General features: G+C 39.6%; 1 protein-coding gene across 1 annotated transcript in view; it reads left to right on the forward strand.

The window, feature by feature from the left end:
- The first annotated feature begins 20,827 nt into the window (after positions 1-20,827).
- KYNU (kynureninase) overlaps positions 20,828-22,809 on the forward strand; it is a 57,387-nt gene continuing 55,405 nt past the window's right edge. Inside the window, exon 1 of the mRNA XM_068408059.1 lies at positions 20,828-20,866. Coding sequence (XP_068264160.1) covers positions 20,834-20,866 — 33 coding nt within the window. The 5' untranslated portion in view covers positions 20,828-20,833. The remainder of the gene's footprint in view (positions 20,867-22,809) is intronic.

Below are 22,809 nucleotides of genomic sequence, written 5' to 3' on the forward strand. Positions count from 1 at the left end.
GTAGTGGCAGTGGCCAGAGTGCTTATGTGGGCTGTGACAGTCCCCTTCTGGTCACAGGCACAGTAAAAAGCTGGTGTTGGTTCTGCTCAGTCTCTCAGCAGTCCTTTTTGTTGCCCTTCACTGAAATGGGTTTTACACTTTTACGAAAACTCTTTTAAGCACAGCTATGAATTTATTGTCTAGTTTGAAGTGCAACCTGCATTAGAAAAACAGTTAATGTTTCAAAGCTTATTTGGATTAAGAAAGAGAAGCATACTTGATAAAATCTAAAATCTGAGAATTTTTCTTAATTCCAACATCTCAAGTGGTGGTGATAATATTTCCTTAGAAGTACTCTTAGAGATGATTTTTCAGCTTTCTGCTTTTGTATTCCTCCCGTTCAGGATACGCTCACTCTTGGGAGGGAGATAGCAATGTGATGCTGAGATCTACAGCTCTTCCGTGGATACTCAGGTTCTGCTCTGGGAAGAACACTCAATTAGACAAAGTTGTCAGGGTTTTTATCTTTTTTAACCACTGTTTTCTTGAAGAGTTGTATACCCAACAAAGCTGCTGTCTGTGCTAGGGGTACATAAGATGGTGCAGGCTCAAGGCAGCACTGCCACAAGCTGAGCCAGCAGCTCTTCTCTCTTGGTGAGTTGTTTTATAATCCGTCACATCAGCTCATCTTGGAAACAGATGAGCATTAAAGCTGGTTTAAGAAAGGAAGCGGAAACATATAAGATGTCAGCTCCCAACGCTTTAAATTATCATGACACTGATGGAGCAGTGCTGTCGCTGTGACTTGCAGGTGAGAATCAGCTGTAGGCTGTGTTATATGCGGTGGCCAGGTACAAGGAAAACGTGCTCTATGTAACACGTACTGTGTGGAAATGCCCACACTACACATGATAATTTTTCAGAGAAATAGGTATGGAAGCCTCCAACCACTTCCTGATGGACTCACTGACATTATGACTGGGCTTTCAACAAAGACATCAAAAAGATATATTTCTGATAGTTTATTTAGTCAGTAAGAAATTTTATCACAATTAGCAGTGCCACAAGAAGAAAACCACTGCATTGTAAAATAACTCACTGTCAGCAAATACCATCTACAAAATAAAGGCTGCAGTAACTATATAGCCACTCCCCTATGTCCAACTGATGTATCAGAGTCCATATAAGGCTCTGATTAAATATATGGATATTGCACGTTTGTTTCTTTAGTCTCATTATAAAGTTAAAGAAAAATTACTGTCAAATTCATTTGGCTAGAGCCAAACAAAAGCAAACCTGAGAAACTGATTCCTTTTTAGCTGTTGTGATTGATCTTAAACTGGGCTAAAGGAAGCACCTCCTTTTCCTTCGTTTGGAAGTTAAGGACCATGTTTCTATCGTGGAATCACCCCTGCACTACAGCATTGACTTCATTTTTAAAGTCCACAGATGGAGAGGGTAACAGGAGAGAGAAGGCGTGAGACATCACAGATTCTTAGTTGAATCCTTTTTATCTCTACTGAGAGCCAGGCAAAGCAAGTTGTTGTAAGGATTCAAAGACACCGAGAGGAGTATGGTTGTTAGACGTGTTCAATAGCTGCTTTTGAAACGCCACAAAAAGTTTCCCCTAAGGAGAGGAGTCTTGCACATTCACCATCTGAACAAGCGAGAAGCAGAGGTGGGAGGAGAGTTACAGTATGTATATTAAAGCTGTTGCATAGATGTTAGCCCTTCCTTTTTCGATTATCCACTATGAAAAATGTCTGCTGGGAAGGTTGCATCATAACATGTGCATCTCTCTGGTTATGAATGACCTTCGTATCTTTGACTATGAATTACAGCACTTCTCCTCGTAGGAACAAAGGCGATAACTGAACGTGAGGGATCTGACAACAGTATCTTTTGAATATTACTTTGCCGACGGGATTCTGCCTGAGAGGAAAAACAAGTTTCTGGGCTCTGGAGAATCCAATTAACAAACACAAGTTCTTTTAAGGTCGTATTAAAACCTGATTCTGTGGGATGATCATAATATATCTATATGAATGTACTAGATGTAAAATTTGCATATATGTTTTGGAACCTTGCAGCAAAATATATGCAATGTAAGCAAAGGTTTTCATTTCAATACAGAACAGCAAAGATTTACAACCTGGCAGCTTTATTTAACAAATTTAAAGAATGAATCCTAAAACATTTGAAAATATTTAAGGACAAATTGAATAATTTTTCACTGCAGTAAATAATGAGGCACTTTCTCTAAGGCTGCCTGGCAGCTTGTACTATTGTTTTCTTTTTTTTTGGTTAATGTTAAGCCCAGTGAATTCCCAGTAAGCTGGAGAGCAGGGAAATGTGGCTAGCGGCTCCATCCAGCAATCTGTGTTATCCTTTGCCCAGCTGCCTGGTGCTTTGGAGTCCTTTCTGCCTGTTCTCAGTTATTAAACCCAGATCAAGTGCCAGTCAACATGCACTTATTTTACATACAGATAGCAATGCAAAACAGAAAACAGGGCGTGAAACAGCAGAGGACTTATATGCAGAAGCAGCATTAAATATTTTGGCTATTTTAACCTTGGCTCCTGCAAGTTTGGCAAATCAGTGTTCTCAGCACGCTTTTGGGAGACTCACTCATTGCATTGAAATGTGAATTTAGAAAGATGAGGCGTTTGCTCTGAGTGTGGCCAAGGCAATCCCAGCGGTGAGCTGCAGCCATGGATAGTCCTCTGCAACAGGGTTTTGCATTGCTTCTCTGCCTCCTGTCAACAGCTGATGGTATTTCTTGGAGGCTGGACCTGCCCAGGGCTTTGCTGCTTCTTTTTTTCTTTGTATCAAGAAGGATATCGTCAACCTCCTTGTTGGGGATATTTGCCATTTACTAGCAAATAACTTCTTCGTGCTTCTCTGAGGGTCCTTGGTGTCCTTCTCTGTGCTGTCGTGCCCTCTCCTGCCTCAGAGCCTTCTCCTCTCAAAACCCTCTGGTAATTTAGCTTGGTGTCTTTGGGCTGGAAAGCATCACCCAGGTGAACCCTAGTGAATGTGATATTAATATTAATATAGCAGGACTCATCAGGCCCTGCAATTTTGTAAAGAAATGCATTGGTAAAAAAAAAGTGGCTATGTGTAAAAACAGGTATAAAAAGTGATTGGTCTCTCCAGTTAGTAAGGAAAGGACGTGGTTACTGTGATCTTTTATTTCACTATTATTTGCAAGACTCACTTTGGGAAACACGTATTGGAGGAATAAATGAATACGTGTGCTTAAAAGGCACATCAGATGGTAGTAAATGCCATGCTGCATTTTGTAAAATCATTCGTGGTTTATTTTTCCTGTATTGCTTTCTCTCCCTAAGCACTAAAAATTTTCTGATACTTTTTGAGGTCAGGAAAAGCGTAACAGCCTTTCTGTGAATCCTAAAACTTCTGTGCGTGCTGGGATTGTGTTATAAAGCAAGATGTGATGTAAGTGGCCCATACACACTCAGTGAAAATCAGGGAGAACCCTGTATTTCACTTTTCTCCTACCCATTTGGATCTTTTCTATTGTGCCCTGGTAATGCCAGAACAGTCCATGCAGCCGCTCTTTTACACCTTTGTAATCAATGTGTTTTGCCTAATAAAAGCACTTCAGTAGAATATGTTGCTTCTGAGAAAAATTAAATAATGTTTTTGATGCATCTTGAAAAAAATCCCAGCAAGTGTCTCAGATCTATTTTATATACCTCTTCCCTAACAAAAACAAAAGAACCATATGAGTGAGCTATGTTGCAGATGTGTTACCATTGTGCCTGCAGGGCAGGTGATTGTAATCTTTGACAGTAAATTTTTTAAAAATGAACTGCTCCTATAAATTTCATGTTTTACAATGAACACACTCAACATGTTAATCTTTTATATTGTCATTGTCCAGAGGGAATATACCTCTCTGCTAGTTAAGACACCCCTGTAAGGCACTAGGGCAATATGCTTTCTATTTCAAATTAAGGGAGCCAAGCAGTTTTATGCTTTAAGGTTGCTGTAAAACCTTATCTAAATGAAAGGTATTAAATGGTGAAGTTACGTAAAGGTGTGTTTCATTAAAATGTTACTGGAAGGTGATTCTGTTTTTTAACTCTTAGTGTATTTCTGAAGGTATAGTATAAAGCTAGGGAATTTATACTGGCACTGAACAAGCTTTGCACATTTATTGCTTAATTGAAGATAATTGGCCTGGCCATAGAAGTGTAGACCTTGCCATTCCAAGATCATAACATATAAAGGTTAAGTATCACTTCCAGGAAAATCTTCTTGGGGAATTTAAAAGTTGCAATACAAAGTTTGGTAAGACATCTAATTTTCTTGCTGACTGCAATTTTTCTATTTTTTAATTTAAGGTTAATATGGCATTTGAATTTATTTATAACATGTGTGCCCCAACTAAAAATGATTACTAAAGCACTTAATGTTACTTTAATAACTGCATACATTTTTGGCATTTTTTTTTTTCTAATTGGCTACTGAATTGTTAAAGCTATCTCAGTGTAGCATAATTATTGTGAAATAGAATAGGACAATAAGAATATTCTTCTAAGAAAGCAAAAAAATAATAGGAAAAAAGTTTAATATTTCCATCTGCAACTTAATCTGCTTATTGGACAAAGCAAATTGTGAAATAACCACTATTCAAGATCACTACACTAAGAAAATCATAAATATTTATTTAACATTGCTACCTCAAAACTATATACCATAATTTAATGGCAATACTAGTATGATATAATTTATTTTGTGGGCTACTACAACAAACACTATGACTAAATTAACTCTCCGCTGGGGCTAGATTGAACTTTGTTCCTGTAGGTAAGCTGTATCGAAAAAACTAACATTGCATCTTCCAGTCGTAGGTTTGCCATGGGGACACATTGGATTTTCTAGTGCTATATGTGCCACCCAGAAATGAGATATATTAACTTGTATCACATTTCTATCAGAAAACAAGATTTTTAGGTATTTATGACTAAGCTGTAAGGCTTGTTTCTGAGTGAAATGCAGAGGCTTTCATCTTATCTAACAAGTTTGCCTCTCCCATTCTCAGACAGAACCAATTTGTTTTATTATATTGTGTGGTTGCGCTGCGGTTAATAGTTACAAACACAACATGAAAGATTGCACAGGTCTTCATGTAATATGGACATCTATGCTGCCTCAGACGAGGATGAATCAGGCTGCAAGTTGGCAACTAGTTTGAACAGGTCCAAGAACTTGTTGGCATTGAGGTTATCATCCCTTCATCCCCTCTTCTGTCTGTGCAAAACATCTAGGTGTCTTCTGCATAAGCCAGCAGTGATACTTTTGAGTGACCTTATAGTAAGCTGGATCAGGAGCTGACATGGCTGAAAATTAAGATAGATTTAAAAAAAGGGGAAAAAAAAAAAAAGGATAACAGAAAATAATTTGTCAACCACATGATTATCAGTGCTGACACAGGAGAGGTGCTGGAAGCATGTGGCCAAGACAAGAGAGGATCTTAAACCTTAATAAAACTATGTGTTCAATTTTATTTCTTTGCCATAGCAAGGCCAAAAATTTCATTTCAAGGGAAATGGGGAAGGATTTGCACTATTTTCCCAATGGCATGTACTGTTCATCTTCAGTTTTCACTGTGTTATGAGCTGCCAGAGGTCATTTATAGCCACATGAATAATTAGAAAACGTTCTTATGTAGGTGGATGTGTTCTCCGCTAATCACATTTGCCCTTCTGAAGTCAGAGAGAAAAAGTGGAGTAGAAAATATGATTTTTCACAACACACTGTTAATTATTCCAGCATCTGATATAACCCCTTATTACTGAGATGGTGTTAAAACACTGATTTTTAAATAAAAACTTCCATTTTTTCTGCACATATTTGTGGCTGTCCCCACCATGAATATTCTCCCAGAATTCTTCCATTCCCTTAATTATTACTAGAGTTTTTATTCAGGACTCATTTTCCAACAGACCCCATGTTGAAATTGCTTTGTGCACGGGGTCACTGCTGATTCCTGATGGGAACCACCTCCTCTGCAGGGCAATATCTTCTTCAGGAAAAGGAAATCTGGCTTTGTACCTCTGCTATGCTGTGTGCTGAGCAGCCACTTCATCCCCAGCACAATCACGAAAGGTATTGCTGTAGCTCTCAGTAGCTTCTGACTGATTTCATGAGTAGTGATTGCTGTGGCACAGAGGCTTTTTTAGCTGTACATATTTTTTTTTTTTTTTTTTCTTTCCATAAAGATAACCTTCTGGGGGAGGAAGGGTACTACTCCAGCAGTGAAATCCCAAAGACTTGTACTGGGAAGACATGAGAGGTATTATTGGTGGTATTTATAGACCTTTTGCACTACAGGAACTATAGAAAAAGCCTACAGTGAAGCTGAGAGCTCAGCTGGGAAGACTGGCCCTTACCTGGTGGATACTGCATCTTAGCACTGCTCTGAGAGACTTGAAAATAGTAATATATCATGTGTGATACAGAACAAAATTAGATATTGGCTAATAAGAATTTCTGATAACCTGCAGTGAGGTGCTTTTCCAATCACCTCCTGAGACATCAAAATTATGGTGTTGTCTTTTGTAAAGCTGTGATCAAGCACTTCTGTAATAAATCCTGTTTTCAGGCATTTGTTAATAGAGTGTACAGGAATAACTGGGAACATTTTGGGGTCAAGCCTGCCATACTGTAGAAATACCTCATCACATATGCAACCAATTTTCAAGTAGCTGAACTGGGATTTTTTCTTTAATGGGAAATGCATCAAGAATTGCTCCAGGTATTTTATTTTCAAAGTTAGGTTAATACATTTAACAGACTGGGGCTATTTGAAATGCTGACCAGAGCTCTAGCACCTGTATTAATGCCACCACTATCTTTTTTTCCTTTTTTCTTTGGCAAAAGCTCACAGTGGTCGTGGGGAGGTATTGGGATCCTTTTATAACGTGCTCTGAACATCCATACTGTGAACTGTGAAGATGCACCCTGCTGCAAAAAGTTTATCTTAAACTTAGTTTTGCAGCTGACTGTGAAGTCATGGCCTTGATTTTTCAACACTATGTGTGGAAGGATGTTGGAGAGCTCACAGGTAAAGCCGGTGGAAACACGTAAGCAGATGAACCCTTGGTTCTGAATTGTTGGGAAATTTTTTCTCCAAGGTCAAGTGAAACTTGCTTTCTGCCAGAAATGTGCAGCCTGTGCTACTGTCAGGTAACATCGTTTTTATGGGCTCTGTCTCTCAAAATCTCTGGCTGAACTGAACTGAAGAAGTTTACACCAGTAGGAAGAAGATGATACTTATACTTCATTAAAATAAGATTATAGAATAAACTTCCTGAGGCAAAAACTAGAGGGGCAGTGAAGGGGGTTTGTGTATTCTCATATTTTTGTGAAGAGGATCTTCCAACCCCTGTCATCACCTCTTGTGCAAAAGAGGGTTTAACCACATGGAGAGCAGTGTCCTCATCTTAGATCGGGTAGAAATGTGGTAACTGAGACAATAATTCCTTCCAAAAGTGTTTATTCCTTGGGTTCCTTTTTATTAAAGGCAAATGCAATCCCTGGTAATCCAGCACCTTTAGATCTGCAGTGTGAGGAGACACAAGGACCTGAGCTGGTGTGGGAACACAGGTTGTCCTCAGAAGCCCAAATGTCTGCAAATTCCCTTCCAGCTCTCTGTCTTGGACACACTTTTGGCGCTGAAGGATTGACATACAATAAACCAGGATTAACAGACCGGTAAGAAGTTCCTTTGTTGATATAGGTCTAGTTCCAGCAAAGCAATTGTGCATGTACTTGACTATAAGTGTGTGTATATTTATGTTGATTTACGGGACTTAGATGAATCAACCTGCATGCTTAAGTGCTTTGCTGAATCACAAATTGAAGTTTTCCACCAGCAAAACAGGGAAGGGTTGTAATTGGGGAGGACCTCTGGCTTTGATCTAGCCACACGTAAGAGGGTGTTTCATTTTGATTGTGTAAATAATCCTAAAGAATAACTTTGTGAAGTCAAGGCAAGGCGCTTACTTCCATTCGCTGCTGATAAGGGAAAGCCAGTGCTGCTGCACGAGTACCAGCCCTCTCCTGGCTCTCTTGCCCTCTCTCACATATTTTCGTGGTGCAGAGAATGGAAATGATTAAAGCTTGAGAGCTACCTCTGTGGTACAGCAGCACAGCCACAATGCTTGTATTTATGCTCTACTCTGATTTTTAAAAAATAATTTTATTTTATATATTACATTGCTAGAAATGATTCTGCTTTCTGAAGAAAATACCCTACATTTCTATACAGATAATGTTGATTTGGTATGAACTAAAATGAGCTAGAAGAAACTATTTTTTGTTTTGTATTTGTGTATCTTAAGTAGAAATAGCCTTATTTAAAAACCCAAAACTTCTGCATTTAGGGGTTTTTTGCAAAACATTTTTAAAATATATTTTATCCTTTTTTATCATAAAACTAATTTCCTCCCTTTAACGACTCTTCACAAAAGTTTTCAGTGCTATAAACTAGTTTTAGAACAGTAATTTTATGTAAAATATTTCTAGCAGTTTCTTTGAATCAATAAGCAATTTTTGTGACAACAGATGATAGAATTGGTGTACTTTTTTGTAATTTGCAAGTAAACTGTGTGCTTTCTTAAAATGTAGGACGAGTCATTTTTTCCACACTGATATAATAACAAAAATCTTGCAACTGGATCTCACAGTTTTGGCTCAAATTCTGGCTGATGTCAATGGGCAGCTTTAAGAGGTGGTTTTTCTGCCACAAATTAATAAGTCTGTATCAGTGAACTAAGTGATGTCTACTATCAGAAACTATTTCAGATTTCAGAGATTGCTGCATAATTCAATTTATACCAATACTTTTCCCATTGAGAATATATTTAACTCATCAAGTGCTTAATGCACAACTATTTAGTCTATAGAATATTTTTATGTTCCTCCTATGTTATATGAGAGAATTAATTTTTTTTTTTAAGCAAGATCAGCACGCTGAGTAAGAAACAACACAGAGCTTGCCTGTAGAAAACACTGAGGCCTTAAATCTGACCCGTCACTTGAGGCTCCTTCCATTGAGTTGCCACAGCCCTGAACTGACCCATGAAGGATCCTGGGTTTTTGCTTCTTTAGTCAAAAAACACATGAATTTACTACTTGAAAAAATGAAGTTGTTTAAAAGTTTTCAAATATGCAGACATCCTACTGTGGTTTACTTGCTCTTTCTTGGGCCAGATATTTACGTATGCCTCAGTGTCCCATTGCTGAACTCTGTGCATTCAGTAAATGGAGATGTATAATGCGGTAGCCACCCCTTTAGGTGGTACAGTGGTTGATTTAAGCTGCGATGCCATGGAGGACTGAAGTCTCGATGACCCTACGTTGGACTAATTATTTATTCATGCTGTTTTTCCCATGTGACTCCTAACATGCCTGCAGATACATGACTGAAAATTAATCCAGCAATTCAATATATATAGCTGCAACTCATGATTTGGTTATAGAAGTGCAAGTGCTAGCAAAAAAAAAAGGGGAGGGAGCATTAACAGGCAGTTTACATAGAGAGAGATCAAACCTGTCAATAATAGCCAAGCCTTGCACCGACTTAAAGTGACTGTGGAACTGTAATCTTTTAGCTCCTGTCTTCAACTTGAGAGAAGCATCTTACCTATAAAGCTTTATGGAACGGCAAGTGAAGTGCAGGGCACCATGGTGTGTGTGACTTATGCTGTGAAGAGGCATAAATAATTAACAAATGGAGTAGAGTCTGGCATAGTTGGGTTGGGTGGCACTGACCTTGAGCATCCTGAAATCTGCTCTCATTAAGGCAATTAGTGGCTGATTCAAAGGGCAGAGAAAGCAGCCAGGAATCGATAAGGTGTAAGACATGCCATGGCCACAGTCCTGTTTCCTCAGACCTGGATGCTTTTCCTGCTGCAGAAAATAGGAACAATGTGGGAACAACCATATTATATTCTACTTATCATACTGAATGTTCACATATGTTTGCATGATATTCCTATAGACAGCTATTTTGGCTACAGCCTCTCTGATAAAGTCTATATAGTAATTATGTCACACATTATTATGAGCTGAACGTTTGAGTAATTCTAAATAGCACCTCATTTTGTTATGTTCTTACAGCAGTAAGAATTAAAGCATTCAAGAAAACTGTGGGAATTGTGAAAATAACTTTTTCCGTGGAGTTTTAAGAAAAAACAGACCAAGGATTTTCAAGAATTGACTTTAATTGCAGCGAAGAGCACACAGCATAACTAGCTATCCATTGTTTTGCCTTATACTTAGCAGAATGTCAAAAATTCAAAGTGGAGAAAAGGTAACGTGAGTAAATAAAAGGATGATGGCATGCATGGCACCCCTTCCCCATGACGATTTGGTATGGAAAGGGTCAAACATTTTGCTTTGTTCTGGTGACAATGCCAACAGGCATTGCAAGACCCTAAACTCTGGTCTCAGTAAAGACAAGTTCTAGAGCATTGAAAATGATTGTGTGGATTTTCCTACGTCTTTGATTTCATCATTCTTTGCATTTACCCCCTTCTTTTATCAGCAAGGATCACCCTAGTATCCCCTACACTGCCTTCTCTTATGTCCGTCTGTGGAGGAACTCCTCTCCGATCTTGTGCTAAGCACTCTGCGGGAAGAAGCCCTTCTGCATCACCTGAATTCATACCTCGCCATGTGAGGTAGCAGCAGAAGTTGTCATGTGTCACAGGTACCACTGCCATGTTCTTCAGTGGTGACTAAGTAGATCGCTACATCAAAGTGTGCATGTTTGACAAATCTTCACTATACAAGCAGGAAAAATAACAAACGGTAGGGGAGAGACTTAGTGAGAGACAGAGACCGAGAGCCATTTGTTTGTCTTGGGGTCCTGGTATACTTTCTCACAAAGCATGTCAGGTTTTAATCAGAATATCGTGGGGTTAGTTATTCTATACTGAATGAGCTCAGGATACATTTCTATTAAAAGTGGAGTTATGCCAGAAATGTTTGTGGTTGCAATACGTACAAAAGTCTTGTTCAAATGACTCTGAACATGCTTGGGGTCATCCTGACCTAGCCCACAAAGGATGGGGCTTTGAAAGGAAAGGTCATCTATAAGAAGAAGAAATTCTGTATCTACTTTCATGATACACCTTACTGAGCAACAGAGACATAAAGAAATTTTATTGTGGCTTGAATATAAGGTTGGCCATGAGAAAAAAAATAATTGTGTAAGAAAGGCATCTCATAATGGGAACAGCTTGGTTCCCTAGACTACATCTGTATCTGTGTCTGGCTGTCACTGAAGAATAACTGCCCAGGCACTGCGCTGGGGCACCCTTCCCAAGAAGATCCATGAGCAGGTCCTCAGGTGCCCACGGCCCCATGGACAGCTCGCATTGTGCCCACCAAGCATTTATCTCCCTCATAGGAGATAAATGGCAAGTGTGCCAAGCACAGGTTGAACAGACTTTTACATCGTGAACAACTGACAGATGGCATTTCCCGAACAGTGTGAGAACTGTGCTCTGGGATGGCCACGATGCCTTTGCAGGACAGCTCGGCCACTCCTGCTCCTGTCCATACTGTCACAGCTGAAGATGTACTCCCTAAAGCTAGTAGCTTTTGGGGCCATTTTAGAGGGGACTTGCCCAAGCACTTCAGCTCTTATAGGGATGAGTAGGAGTTATCGTTCCTCCTGAGCCACGTACTTTGCACCTGCCTAAACTGCAAAGGGATCTCAGCAAAGCTCTCTTCCCCTTAGGTTTCTCAAAAATTCCTGTTTGTAAAAGGCCCTTCCTGCAACCCAGGTATATCTCCTCACAGCCATCATCTAAACTGTCAGAATATACAAATATACATGGTGATTTGGTCAGTGATGGCTACCAGCTGGGGAAAGGTAATGCTGAACAAACCTCCAGTATGTTTTGCAGCTTGCATTTGGAGGACTGCTTCTGACATGGGAGATGGTACTCTCCGTGCGGTGGCAGGGGAGCAGATGCTGGTGCCCAGCATTTTCTACTGACCAGCTGGTCTAGTCACCCTTTCTGTGCCTGTTTGTGATGATGCCTCCCACTCTAAGTTTTTGGATATGCTCGGTTGTTTGGGAACCTAAAACTCAGATGCCTACAAGTTTGATCTAAGTCTAACATCACATCCTAGGATCCTGCCCCAAATCATTACAGTGTGTAGGATATTCACATCTTTTCCTTTCTTGCCATTTCTATTAAAACATTTTTTCCATGTAGCTGGACATCTAAATAGTTAACAATACCCACCGGTCTTAGTATATTAAAAAACAGCAGCTGTGGCATTTTCAATGTAATTTTCCGAATTATGTTTCTCTGTGTTACCGGTTCTTTAAATTATCTGGCATTTTTGCCATAAAACCACGTTAAAATTAAATGTCCAAAAAGCTAGGAGTTTTCCAAAAGCCCCTGGCTTTTTTTTTTTTTTTTTTTTTTTTTTTTAGTGCAGAAGAATACACAAAGAACCTTGGCAAATAATTAAACATTCTAATTTGGGATAATCTTTGATTAATGAAGCAGCTGCTTTCAAATGCTCTTCTCTGGCTCTAATAATTGATCTCTAATTGTCCCATCTAAAGGTTATATATTGCCTTTCCTCATGATTGTGTCCTCCTAATGCCTTATAACTCGAATCCAGCTATTAGCAACGTTCATTAATTCCTCTTGAAAATGCTGTGAACTTTCCAAATTGAAATAATGCTTTATAAAACCCAGTTTAGTTTTGTACTAGTTTTGAGTCTCTGGAGAAAAACCACACCAAGAGGTGTCACAAACATGATGTGTAATTATTCAATTCTAAATTATTTTAGAATTTATAAACTATTTGAGGATGTTGGATAGAGCAGGTGTAGGAGGATAACTTAATTACAAATACTGGCACAGGTGCTTTTTTTTTTCAGTTACTGCAAGTAAACAGGTGATGGATTTGCAAGTAAGTGTGTGATGTCTAAGTGGTAAAAGCATTTGTGCAAAAATTGGAAAACTACAGAATTTAGGATCTGGTGAAATGTTTGTGATGATAGAAAAACTCTGGGTTGTTTCAGAGGGATTTTACTTGGATCTCTAAGAAGCTGGAACAGCGAAACATATTTACTTAATTGCTTACCTAGCTGAGAGATGAGGCTTTTTCATAGCAGAAGCTGTTAACTTGTTTCTGGCATAAGCTGGTTTTTAGCCTTATTCTAGTTCAGTAAGGCACACCCTTTTAACTTGTTGCTTGGCAGGTTTCCTTTTATATGCCTTAAAGAAAATTGGCTAAACTTCTCTGTTTTTCCTACTAAACATAAAATTATGTACCCCAAATGCTGGTGTGTGCCTGGTGCTTGACCACAGCATTACAGCACCAAAGGCTTGCAATTACCCAGCACATCTTCTGCATAGTTTGATATTAAAAAATGCATAAGGTACTTGCACGAGCACAGATTTTTACAAATATGTCTAATTAATACAATTTGAAAATGCTTTTACTTCCTTTGCTCCTGAATTTTTCAGACTAATTTCATTAAAGTGGAATACTTATTCATGTGCTGCTTTCCACAATTTTGGCTTAATTGTTTCCAGTCTGTACAGCCCGGCTGTCTGGAGATGTTTGTTACGGAGTAAATGCATTCTGGAAGGAGAAAGCCTGGCTAAATTGCTGGAAAGAAAAATTCTACAATCTGACCTTATCAAGACAGGATCCAGAAGGTTCTTATTTTTCATTTTGACTGCGGACCGTTAGCAAGGAAAAAAGAATCCAAAGAAGTTAACTAAAGTCTATCACAACAGTCATTGGTGTTGGGGAAAAAAAAAAAAAAAAAGGAAAAAAAAAAGCGCACTGTCAAGTGCTTATAATCTATTCTGCAGAATTGCAGAAAGTGTTACATATCCTATAAAGATACAAAGCTATTTTCTTCTGGCTTTGGAAAACACAAATCTATACCACGTAAATGCACTTGGTATTTAGGGAACCTTTTAAAATACTTTAAGTATATGATAACACAGAATGAGAGTACGGCATCAAAGTATTCAATAGTATATTTTGAGTGATCTTTAGCAACTCTCCTGAGTGTTTATGACTTGCTAGAGGGAAATGCACTTTTCAAAGATCATGTGCAGTCCCTACGGAGACCTGTAACCTTCCTCAGAGCAATTCGCCACAAACTGATAGGTCTGATCACAGCACAAGTGAGACAGTCGGTTTAAAACGCTCTGGAAATGCTCTGAGAATACTAATAGGAGCCCTGCGACTGCTGAGTCACTGCCTGCAACTGGAGGCTCAAGCAAAGGGTTATTTGGGGAATATAAATATCGGCAGGAAGTTGAGTATTGGCAAAAGCTCCATTTAGACCTTGGCCGGTTTGTGGTCTGATTTGCTGCATAATCAGTTTATTAGTGAATCAAACAAAGATAAAATCTTAAGTTAGGGAGGGCTGAGATGTTCAAATGTGGGGCTGGGGAGGGGAAGAGTGAGTGTATGTTATCAAAAGGCTCCTCTGAGCAGCACAAGAACTCGTATTTGTTCTTCTAGAAAGAGTTTGGTACTTTTCTGTTGTTCCCGTGGAACCTGCTGGGTTTATGAATAAAGGGCAAGGTTTTCTCCTCACCTCTGTCCCCTTGCAAGAGCGATGCCATGCCCTGGTGGCCTTAATGCAAGAGCTTGTTGGTTTTCTTGTGTTATTTGGCATTAAAGTGTTTTTCAGTAATTTCTGCTTTGCCGAAAAGATCTACCACTGTTTGAATGTGTGCTGTTAAACCCCTTCTGATAGACAGCTGTAGAATGACTTTCTTATCACAGGATGTGTATGAATATATCCCCTTCCTAAGCCACCACTGGCTCTTTATGGTGGCCTCCCGGGGGTGTCACACACCACTCTGCTGCTTGTCACAATCCTTTATGTACTATTGCTTCTTCTACTGCCTCAAGGCCACCCAGAACAATAGCGCGCTATTTAAATCAAGCATAACCCGTCTTTGCAATTTCAACCCTTGGAGGGTCCGGATCCACGTGGTGCTTCTCATTAACCAGTTCTATGCTGTATGTGGCACTCTTTTTTTTTAAAAAATTTTTTTTAATACAACACACATGTAGTACAAACTCAGCTTGTTATTTTCTGACCTGTCTTTTCTTCCTTCTTCCCTTCCTGAGTCTTGCTGCAGATGGTAACTGCTGCAAGAGCTTAAAAATAAAAATGAAAGTGTAAAGTGCATTCAGTTTTATGGAGCTGCAAACAGGGGGCAGAGGAGGAAGGAAAGTGCACCAGTATTGCTTGTCTACCTCGGTTCAGTTAATGTCCTCAGCTACTAGTCAACCTACAACGGTATGAAGTGCATCATAAAAGACGTGGTACACAAACACTTAAGAAAAAAAGAAAGCTTTGATGTTGTGGGGAGCCTCTCAGTAAGGTCTCGTTGTTATTATCCCATTGCATCTGGCCTGTAGCTGGTTTCTGATTTCCTCTTTCTCAGAAGCTTTTTGACCACAGGCAGGAAATGTGCTGCAAGTAGATGAAGAAGTTGGCAATTGTCCTGTTCTGTGAGAGTCTGAGCACACCGCTGGTCGCTGGTCGTTTGGTGGGTCAGGATCTGCAGATGAAACGGTGGCTATATAGAAAGAGGCTATACCTGATACACAGACACCTTTACCTGGCTTTGAGTAAATCCATCCCCGAAGCACTCACATTTATCTTAAAGAAGGTTATGCAAAACATAGCAAGCAGCTGCCATGAGAAAAGGGGGTGCCAGGTGCCCTGTTTTGCTTCCAGTCTCTCAAATGCCCCCTTGGCTGTCAGACTGCCTCTGCCTCGGGAAGGGATGGACACATCCCCTCTCCTGTCCCTGCGCTTGGTAAAAACAGCTTGAAAAGTCCTTGCTGTCCAAAGCAAACATTAAGACCAAATATTTGACCAGAGAGGGGGAAAAAATGCTTTCCTTTGCAAAACATTAAGATAAACAACAGTGATAAACCATTCCTTATAGCAAGAGGCTTTTAAAAACCTATGTGTATGTGCACTCCGCCTGGAAATGTGGGTAAGAGCATCAGAAGTACAGTCAACTTTTATTAGTAGCAGCAGACTTGGAGAGATACAAGGAAGTTTCATCTATTCAAAAGACATTCTTTTGCTGGTGCAGCTACTGTGGAGTTATCAAAGCTAAGGGGAGTTACCGCTCTTGTTTTTCTTTATGTGGAAATCACTTGACCCTGATACCCTTATTGTCCCCCTATGGGTATTACTATTATAAGTGAAGTGGTGGGATATTTCTCCCTAAATGTTACTGCAGAAAAGTAAATAATTTCTTATTTCTGTTTGTTTTTCCTCCATAGAGACTCTACTTTAAGAACAGGGTTTAAATGACAAATACTATGTTTAAAGACACAGGAAGAAATGAAAATAATCATGGATACAGAGCATGAAGAAAAACATTATTAGCAGCAGATCAGAGGACAGGGAATTTAAGGAGGTGTGTCTAACAGTCCAACTGAAAAGAAAATAGGGAATAGTCCTTCAGACAAGCAAGATTTTAGGAGCTCACTTTGGCCACCCAAAAGAGAGCCAATAATTTAGTGGGAGCTACTAATAACTGCTCCATAAATAAAAGAATCCCTGGATCATAGTTATAGAGAGTTAACGCTCCATAAGGTGAGGCTAAATGGACCGAGTGAGTCTCCTGGTTTCGTGGGGATAAAATTTATAGAATCACTTTTCTGTTCCATTTTGTTTCAGTGTGTGGCCAGCTGTGGGATGGTGATCAAGGCCGTTAGCAGTGAAAGCCAGGGCAGGTGCCCCAGGCTGGCCCACAGGTGTGTTCTATAGCATTAACGTCAGGGTCACTATAAATGGGAAAGCTTCTCTGTTCTCCCTTTTTCTCCTTCTCCTTAAAGGTTGCTATCTTTGGAGGGACTTGCCAGCACTCTGTGAGCTAAGTATAATTTTGTGTGTTTTGTATTAGCATTGATATTGGTTTTCTTATTTTCTTAAATCTGTTTAAATTTTAACTCATTTTTTCCCAGTTCCCTTTTTTAGCTGGGGAGGGGAGATTGGGTGATAGAATAACTTTATTTTTAAGCTTGGGGTGTGGGCTAAACAAAGACAGTGAGTTTTTTTCAGTCTTAACCAGAAAACCAAAAGTCAGAATCACACAACGAGAGCGATCCACTGCTGCAAATAGGCCAAATATGCATGTTCCCTTCAAATCACTTCAGAAGCAAAATATAACTCTCTAGGGCCTGTGAGGGAGGGAGGAGAACAAGGTAAGTGAGAGCAGGTGTAGGCCATCCTGATCAAGCAGGGTTTAAATGCAGCCTGCTGTAAAAGATGAGCTTTTCAGGCAGAGCAGAAGTGTTGGTGGGCTGGAGAGAAAACAAAAGTGATAAAGAAGTTGGTGTAGCAAGCTCAGCAGGAAGAAAACCAAAGGTTTTATGCTGTTGTTTACCAAGTCATTGCTGTTAGGCCTGAGGTGAAATGATCATGCCATCACAAGGTGCAGATGGCGTGCTTTAAAAAATAGCTGTGGGGCTTGCCTTATAAATACAAACAGTCTTAGTTTTTCTAAGCAGCTGTGTACTGAGCAAGGCCTGTGCTGCAGGTGCAGTGTGTGCTGCTTGGGTACATCATTGCCTCACTGCTCCTTCTCAGGCTGTAGAAACCACAGTGTTTCCATGCCTGAGGGTCTTCCAGGCCATCTCATCTGGGTAAGACCTGTCTTTTTCGGTTAAAGAGAATACTTCTTTGTTTGCTGGATCGTTTTACTCTCTTGACAGCAAGAGTGCTCTGGGCTAGCTGTGCTAAGGCAAGCCTTCATGACCTGATAGACCAAGCGTCCTGGCATCCCATCTGGCATGGCGTGGGTGTGCTTCAGGGCACCATTGGTTATTTATTGTTGTCACGTGTATTAAGAAGAAGACATATGCTTTTTCAAATGAATTTATTACAATTTTTATTGGTGTTCCTGTGGAAAAGCTCAAGTAGTTTCTCTCAGTCAAGGGACAAGGCTCCCACGACAAGAGCTTGAACGTGCTCCGGTGAGTCTGGGGCTGGCAGTGATGGATGGCAGACAGGTACGGCAAATGGTTAGGGTGAAGGATGGGATGAAGCAGTATCAGCACGCTCATGGATGTGTCTGGTAGTGTGTGGCTTAACTTGGTTAAGCACCTCTGAATGAGCAGGGGAAGTTGTTGGTATGAGAAATGTCTACCCCTTAATTCCTTCTCCACCCCATGTACCCTATACAACCCTCTGTTACAGACATGCAGAGCTTGTCTTCTCACAAAGCTGCAAATCCTTTTTTTCTTTATCCTTCTCTAAACTGTCTGTCAAATGTCACTGCCTTCTCATCACTCTCCTAACAGCTCCTTTGAGAGGGTGATGGCAGGGCTGCCCTCTGTTGCATTTTCTGCCTTCTCTCTGCCACATCAACTAGTGTCTGTCTCATGTGGCTTCGCTCCCTTGCACGTTGGTCTCACTGTGGCTTGCAGCGGCTCCTTCTTATCTTCTTGCCCCCTGGTTACTTCACAGCATCACAGGAAAAAAATACAGACCATTAGATTAGTTTTGCAGCTAAAAAAGTTAGCAAGGAGACATGTTTGCTGATTTTTGAGCATTGAATATAAGGGCAAAGGTTTTTGTCTTTGTTTTTCTTTCATTCAATCTGAAATGTTGAGAAGAGTAGCTGGGAAGAAGGGGTCAATAGTTGTACTCTCATGAAAGTCTACAAAGATCTGGCCTTTACCAGCACGACTGCTTTCCTGCCACCATTGACAATCCAGGGTAAAATTCAAGATGCTTTTTCAAAAGAAAATGCAGGGGGAAAATTTTCACTCTACTGTTCGTGTAGTTTTATTTCCAAGTGCAAAGTGAAAAGTTGCAGTGTGTTTCAGTTGGGTTTGACCTGAATGGCCAACCAAACAAGAAATAAATACCCTTTGCGAGTGAGTTTGACATTGAATCCCTCTTGCCTAAGTAGCTGAAGTGCCTCAGCCTTCTGCTTTTTGGCCCAAATTCCTGGTGGTACAAAGTTTCTTGAGCAGCACTCCAGTTGTCTTGCTGGTGGACTAAACAAGACAAGCCAGTGGGAAGTCCAAAAAATCATTTGACAGTGCAAAATAGGGTAAGGATACTGCAATAACTGATGGATAGAGGTGAGCTTTATTTTGGGTCAATATTAAGTGCTTTGTGTTGTTGTTTTGTTGTGTTTTTTTCTAGCAAAGAGATAAAATGTTACAGTTCAACAGTGTCAAATATATTGCTGCTTACTGAAAATAGAAATCCAGATAATAAACAAGCACTACTGCAGGGGTCTGTGCATGCAGAATCCCAAGATGGAGTAATATCTCTAAATCACATTGTTAGTCCACAACTCTGACCCCTTTGCCCCTATCTCTCTCCTCACTGTTTGTTTGGGTTTTTTTTTTGTGTGTGCGTGGGGTTTTTTTTCTCCCCACCTGAAACTTCAGAGGCTGAACAGAGAGAAACTATTTTTGTTTCTTCCAGATGACTATGTTCTAGCTGTGTGTAGGAATGGGTGTCATTCAAGCTTGAATGAAGGTAACTGGGCTCGCATGTGGCTGGTTTGGATAACGTTTATAGAGAGTGAAGAAAGATATCAACTCTGTTCTTCTCTAATTTCACCTCTATTTCTTCCTCTGTTTTCCACCTTGGCAAATCCATGCTCTGTGTAAATTCCCACCACTCCCTCTGCCATGTAGCTGCTAACACTGCTGACTTCTAGCTGTTATGCTATCAATCTGCTCCTTCACTAAAGCAAAAGAGTTTGGTTTAAAAACATTTTCATTATAATTGTTTGTGTATTCTTGTGCCTGTATGGGAGAAAGGGGCCTTCTAAATTTAATCAGAGCTTTAAGTTTGGCCATGGTGACAAAGGGGCAAAAACCCAACATATATATATATATACACACACATACCTGGTTTTTGGTTAACTTTCAGAGATCATGTGTTTGGTTGCTGTGCGGGTCAGAGTCTGGAGGAACAGGCACGTGACTGTGGTTGTTTCTTCATGCAATGCCGAGTATTTGCACAAGAATTTCATCACCCTCTCTCAGGAACGGCTGCCAACCGCAGGGTAACGTGGTTTCACTATGGAGGGGAAAATAGGAGTTTTATATGTAAAATTACTTTTAACACTAAACCACTTCTTGACATGAAGGTCAATATGTGCCTAAATTACTCTAAGTAACTGAGTTTATTATAATTCCTCTCTGTCACATTCCCTTGCTGCAGCTGTGACACTGTGCTATGTAACTCATTTAATTATACAGTTGTGTTTGCCGCTGTGTGTCTGTTGTTGGGTGTGCTCTGAATATTTAGATTTTTCTTTCTCTGCAGTTCTGTGATTTAAAGAAATTCATTGAAGGGTATTTAACCTGAAGTAATCTAGAATGTGCGTTGCTTTGGGCTGTGCTTTTTTAGGAACTTCCTTCTGCAAAACTGTATTCACAAAAGTAATTTTGTTTGTGCAAAGATGGGAAGGAGAAGCAGCCCTTACACACTGTGCATTTCTGTAGTTTTTCTTTGTTTGCTTTTAAAACAACTTCAATCCACAGTGCTATTGGTGCTTTCAGTGGGTGTAATTTGACAGTGTGGACCTATACTGCAAACTTGCACGCTTATCCATGTGCACACCCCCGGTTTTCCTTCCAAAGGGTTCATTTGGAAGCTAACCTGAAAATGTCAAAGGTCTGTGTGCTGAGCTGCATTTAGCAACCTGGTAAACAGCTATTGGGGGGCAGAAAGTGCAGGACATGCTATTTCCATGATAAACTCTTATTCTCTGTGGAGATAGATCCAGCTTTTTAAGTAGGGATTCATTGTATGCCTGTCAGCACTGTGCTGGGTAGAAAGACTGTGAGTAACATCTTGGAATATTTAAAGAAAATGTTTAAGGGGGGTGAGGGGACTTTACAGACTTTTTTTATAATAAAGACATCAAGATACAGTCATAGACACAGTGTAGACTTATAAAAATATTGTAAGTGGATCTAAAAATAGGACAAATTGTCATTCTTATAATTAAGCCTAATGGACCTTCCTGTGAAAGATTGATAAGATGGCTTGCTAATATTCACACTTTTTTTTCTATTTAGTCAGTAAATTATGCATAAAGGACAAAACAGAAATAATCACCCAGACATTTGTGTCACTTGTCTCTGACTAATTCTCATCCATTGTCTTTTAGAGTTTTAAAATGGGAGATGAAGTAGCAGGGCTGATATCTGTGCTGATAAAATATGTAATAATGACTACTTTCTTAATTTAAGTTGCATATGCTCTTTTTGAAAAGGAAAGATTGCCAACAGTCATTGGTGAGTTCTTTACATTGAATCAGTACAGTACAGGCAAATTCTGTGGAAGAGTCAAAAGAGCAAAGAAAGAATGAAAAAAAAAAATATGCTGACTTCATGTCATCTATGTGTATTAAGTCAAAAAGTGTAATAAAGTTTCAAGGAAAGGAAGAAGAAAACACGTGAAAACTTTTTTCGAAGTAGGTGGTGGAGGCAAGTTGTTTGTCTTAGAATGTTGATAATTTTTAGTCTTAAGTTTATGAAAAAAATCCTGATAAGGAACCATGTTTATCAAGGTGGGAATTACATGTTGCACTGATGGGTCTGAATTTTAATTTGAAGAGGATACAGAATATAGTTTTCAGTTAAATGAAAATAATTGGATGGAATAAAGGTGTGTTGTTCTTATACAAATGTATTTGCTCTACCTGTAGAAAACAACAAAAGACTCATCAATTATTGTAAAATAATTGCATGGGACCTTATTCTGGAGCAATTAGAAAATGCAATAATGCTAGTCAGAGTAAAAAAAAAACAACTGAGAAATTACGGGATTCCCTCTATATGAAGCCTAATTCCCATTCAAAGGACAAAAGTACTTTCTTATTCTGGTCTCAGAATTGAATCTCTGGGATTTCATTCCTCAATAGGATTTTGATTGATTTTATTTTAGTAGTTTTATCTTATTTCATAATGTTTGTATTAAATCAGATACCTCTGAGCACTTAATCATTTTTAGCTTCTAGATCTTTGTATTTAATATTATATTTGCTGTCAAAATTTAATATAAATAAGAATCACAATAAACGTAAGTCATTGATCAGATGCAGCAAACTACAGCAATGACAGGGAACCAAAAGCCTGATCCAGAAATTTTTGTCTGTAATAGAGATACCTATTGACTTCAGTGGGTTTTGGGTCAGGCCTCAAATGGAAACAAAACCTGTCTATGCTTGCCAGACAGGTCAGCAGATGACCTGGAATATGATAGTCATTAATCCACTGTAATAACTGTGTGTCCTTACTGAAAAATGGTGGCTAGTAAGACAAATGGTAGGATGCTGCGCTGTGTCCACATGGTGTAAAGCAGAAAATCTACAGACCAGATGAGAGGGATCTGGTGTATAAAACCAAACTGTCCTTCAAGCACCCTTATCATCCATCTCCTGATCATAAATTACAGGGGAATTAGCTGGCATTGCCTGTATGGGCCCCCAGGAGATAAATATTGGAGGCTCCCAAACCTTCCTCATAGGCTGTATCCAGGAGAGGACATAGGTTACTGCAATACCAATGCTGCATGGTCCCCCTCCTAGGGACCGGGGCAGCTAAGCATCACTGAACAAATATCTCTAATTCAAGTGAGTCATCTGTTTAGAGAGATTAAAAGGCTCCTTCCCTTACTTCAGGAGCTATGTCACTGTTATTAAAAATAGAGGACTATATCTTGAATATGTGAGTATGTACTGGACATGACTTGATAATGCCTATGGGATTAGGACACTC

The sequence above is a fragment of the Nyctibius grandis genome, chromosome 9 (assembly GCF_013368605.1).
Source record: "Nyctibius grandis isolate bNycGra1 chromosome 9, bNycGra1.pri, whole genome shotgun sequence".
NCBI classification, from domain to species: Eukaryota; Metazoa; Chordata; class Aves; order Nyctibiiformes; family Nyctibiidae; genus Nyctibius; species Nyctibius grandis.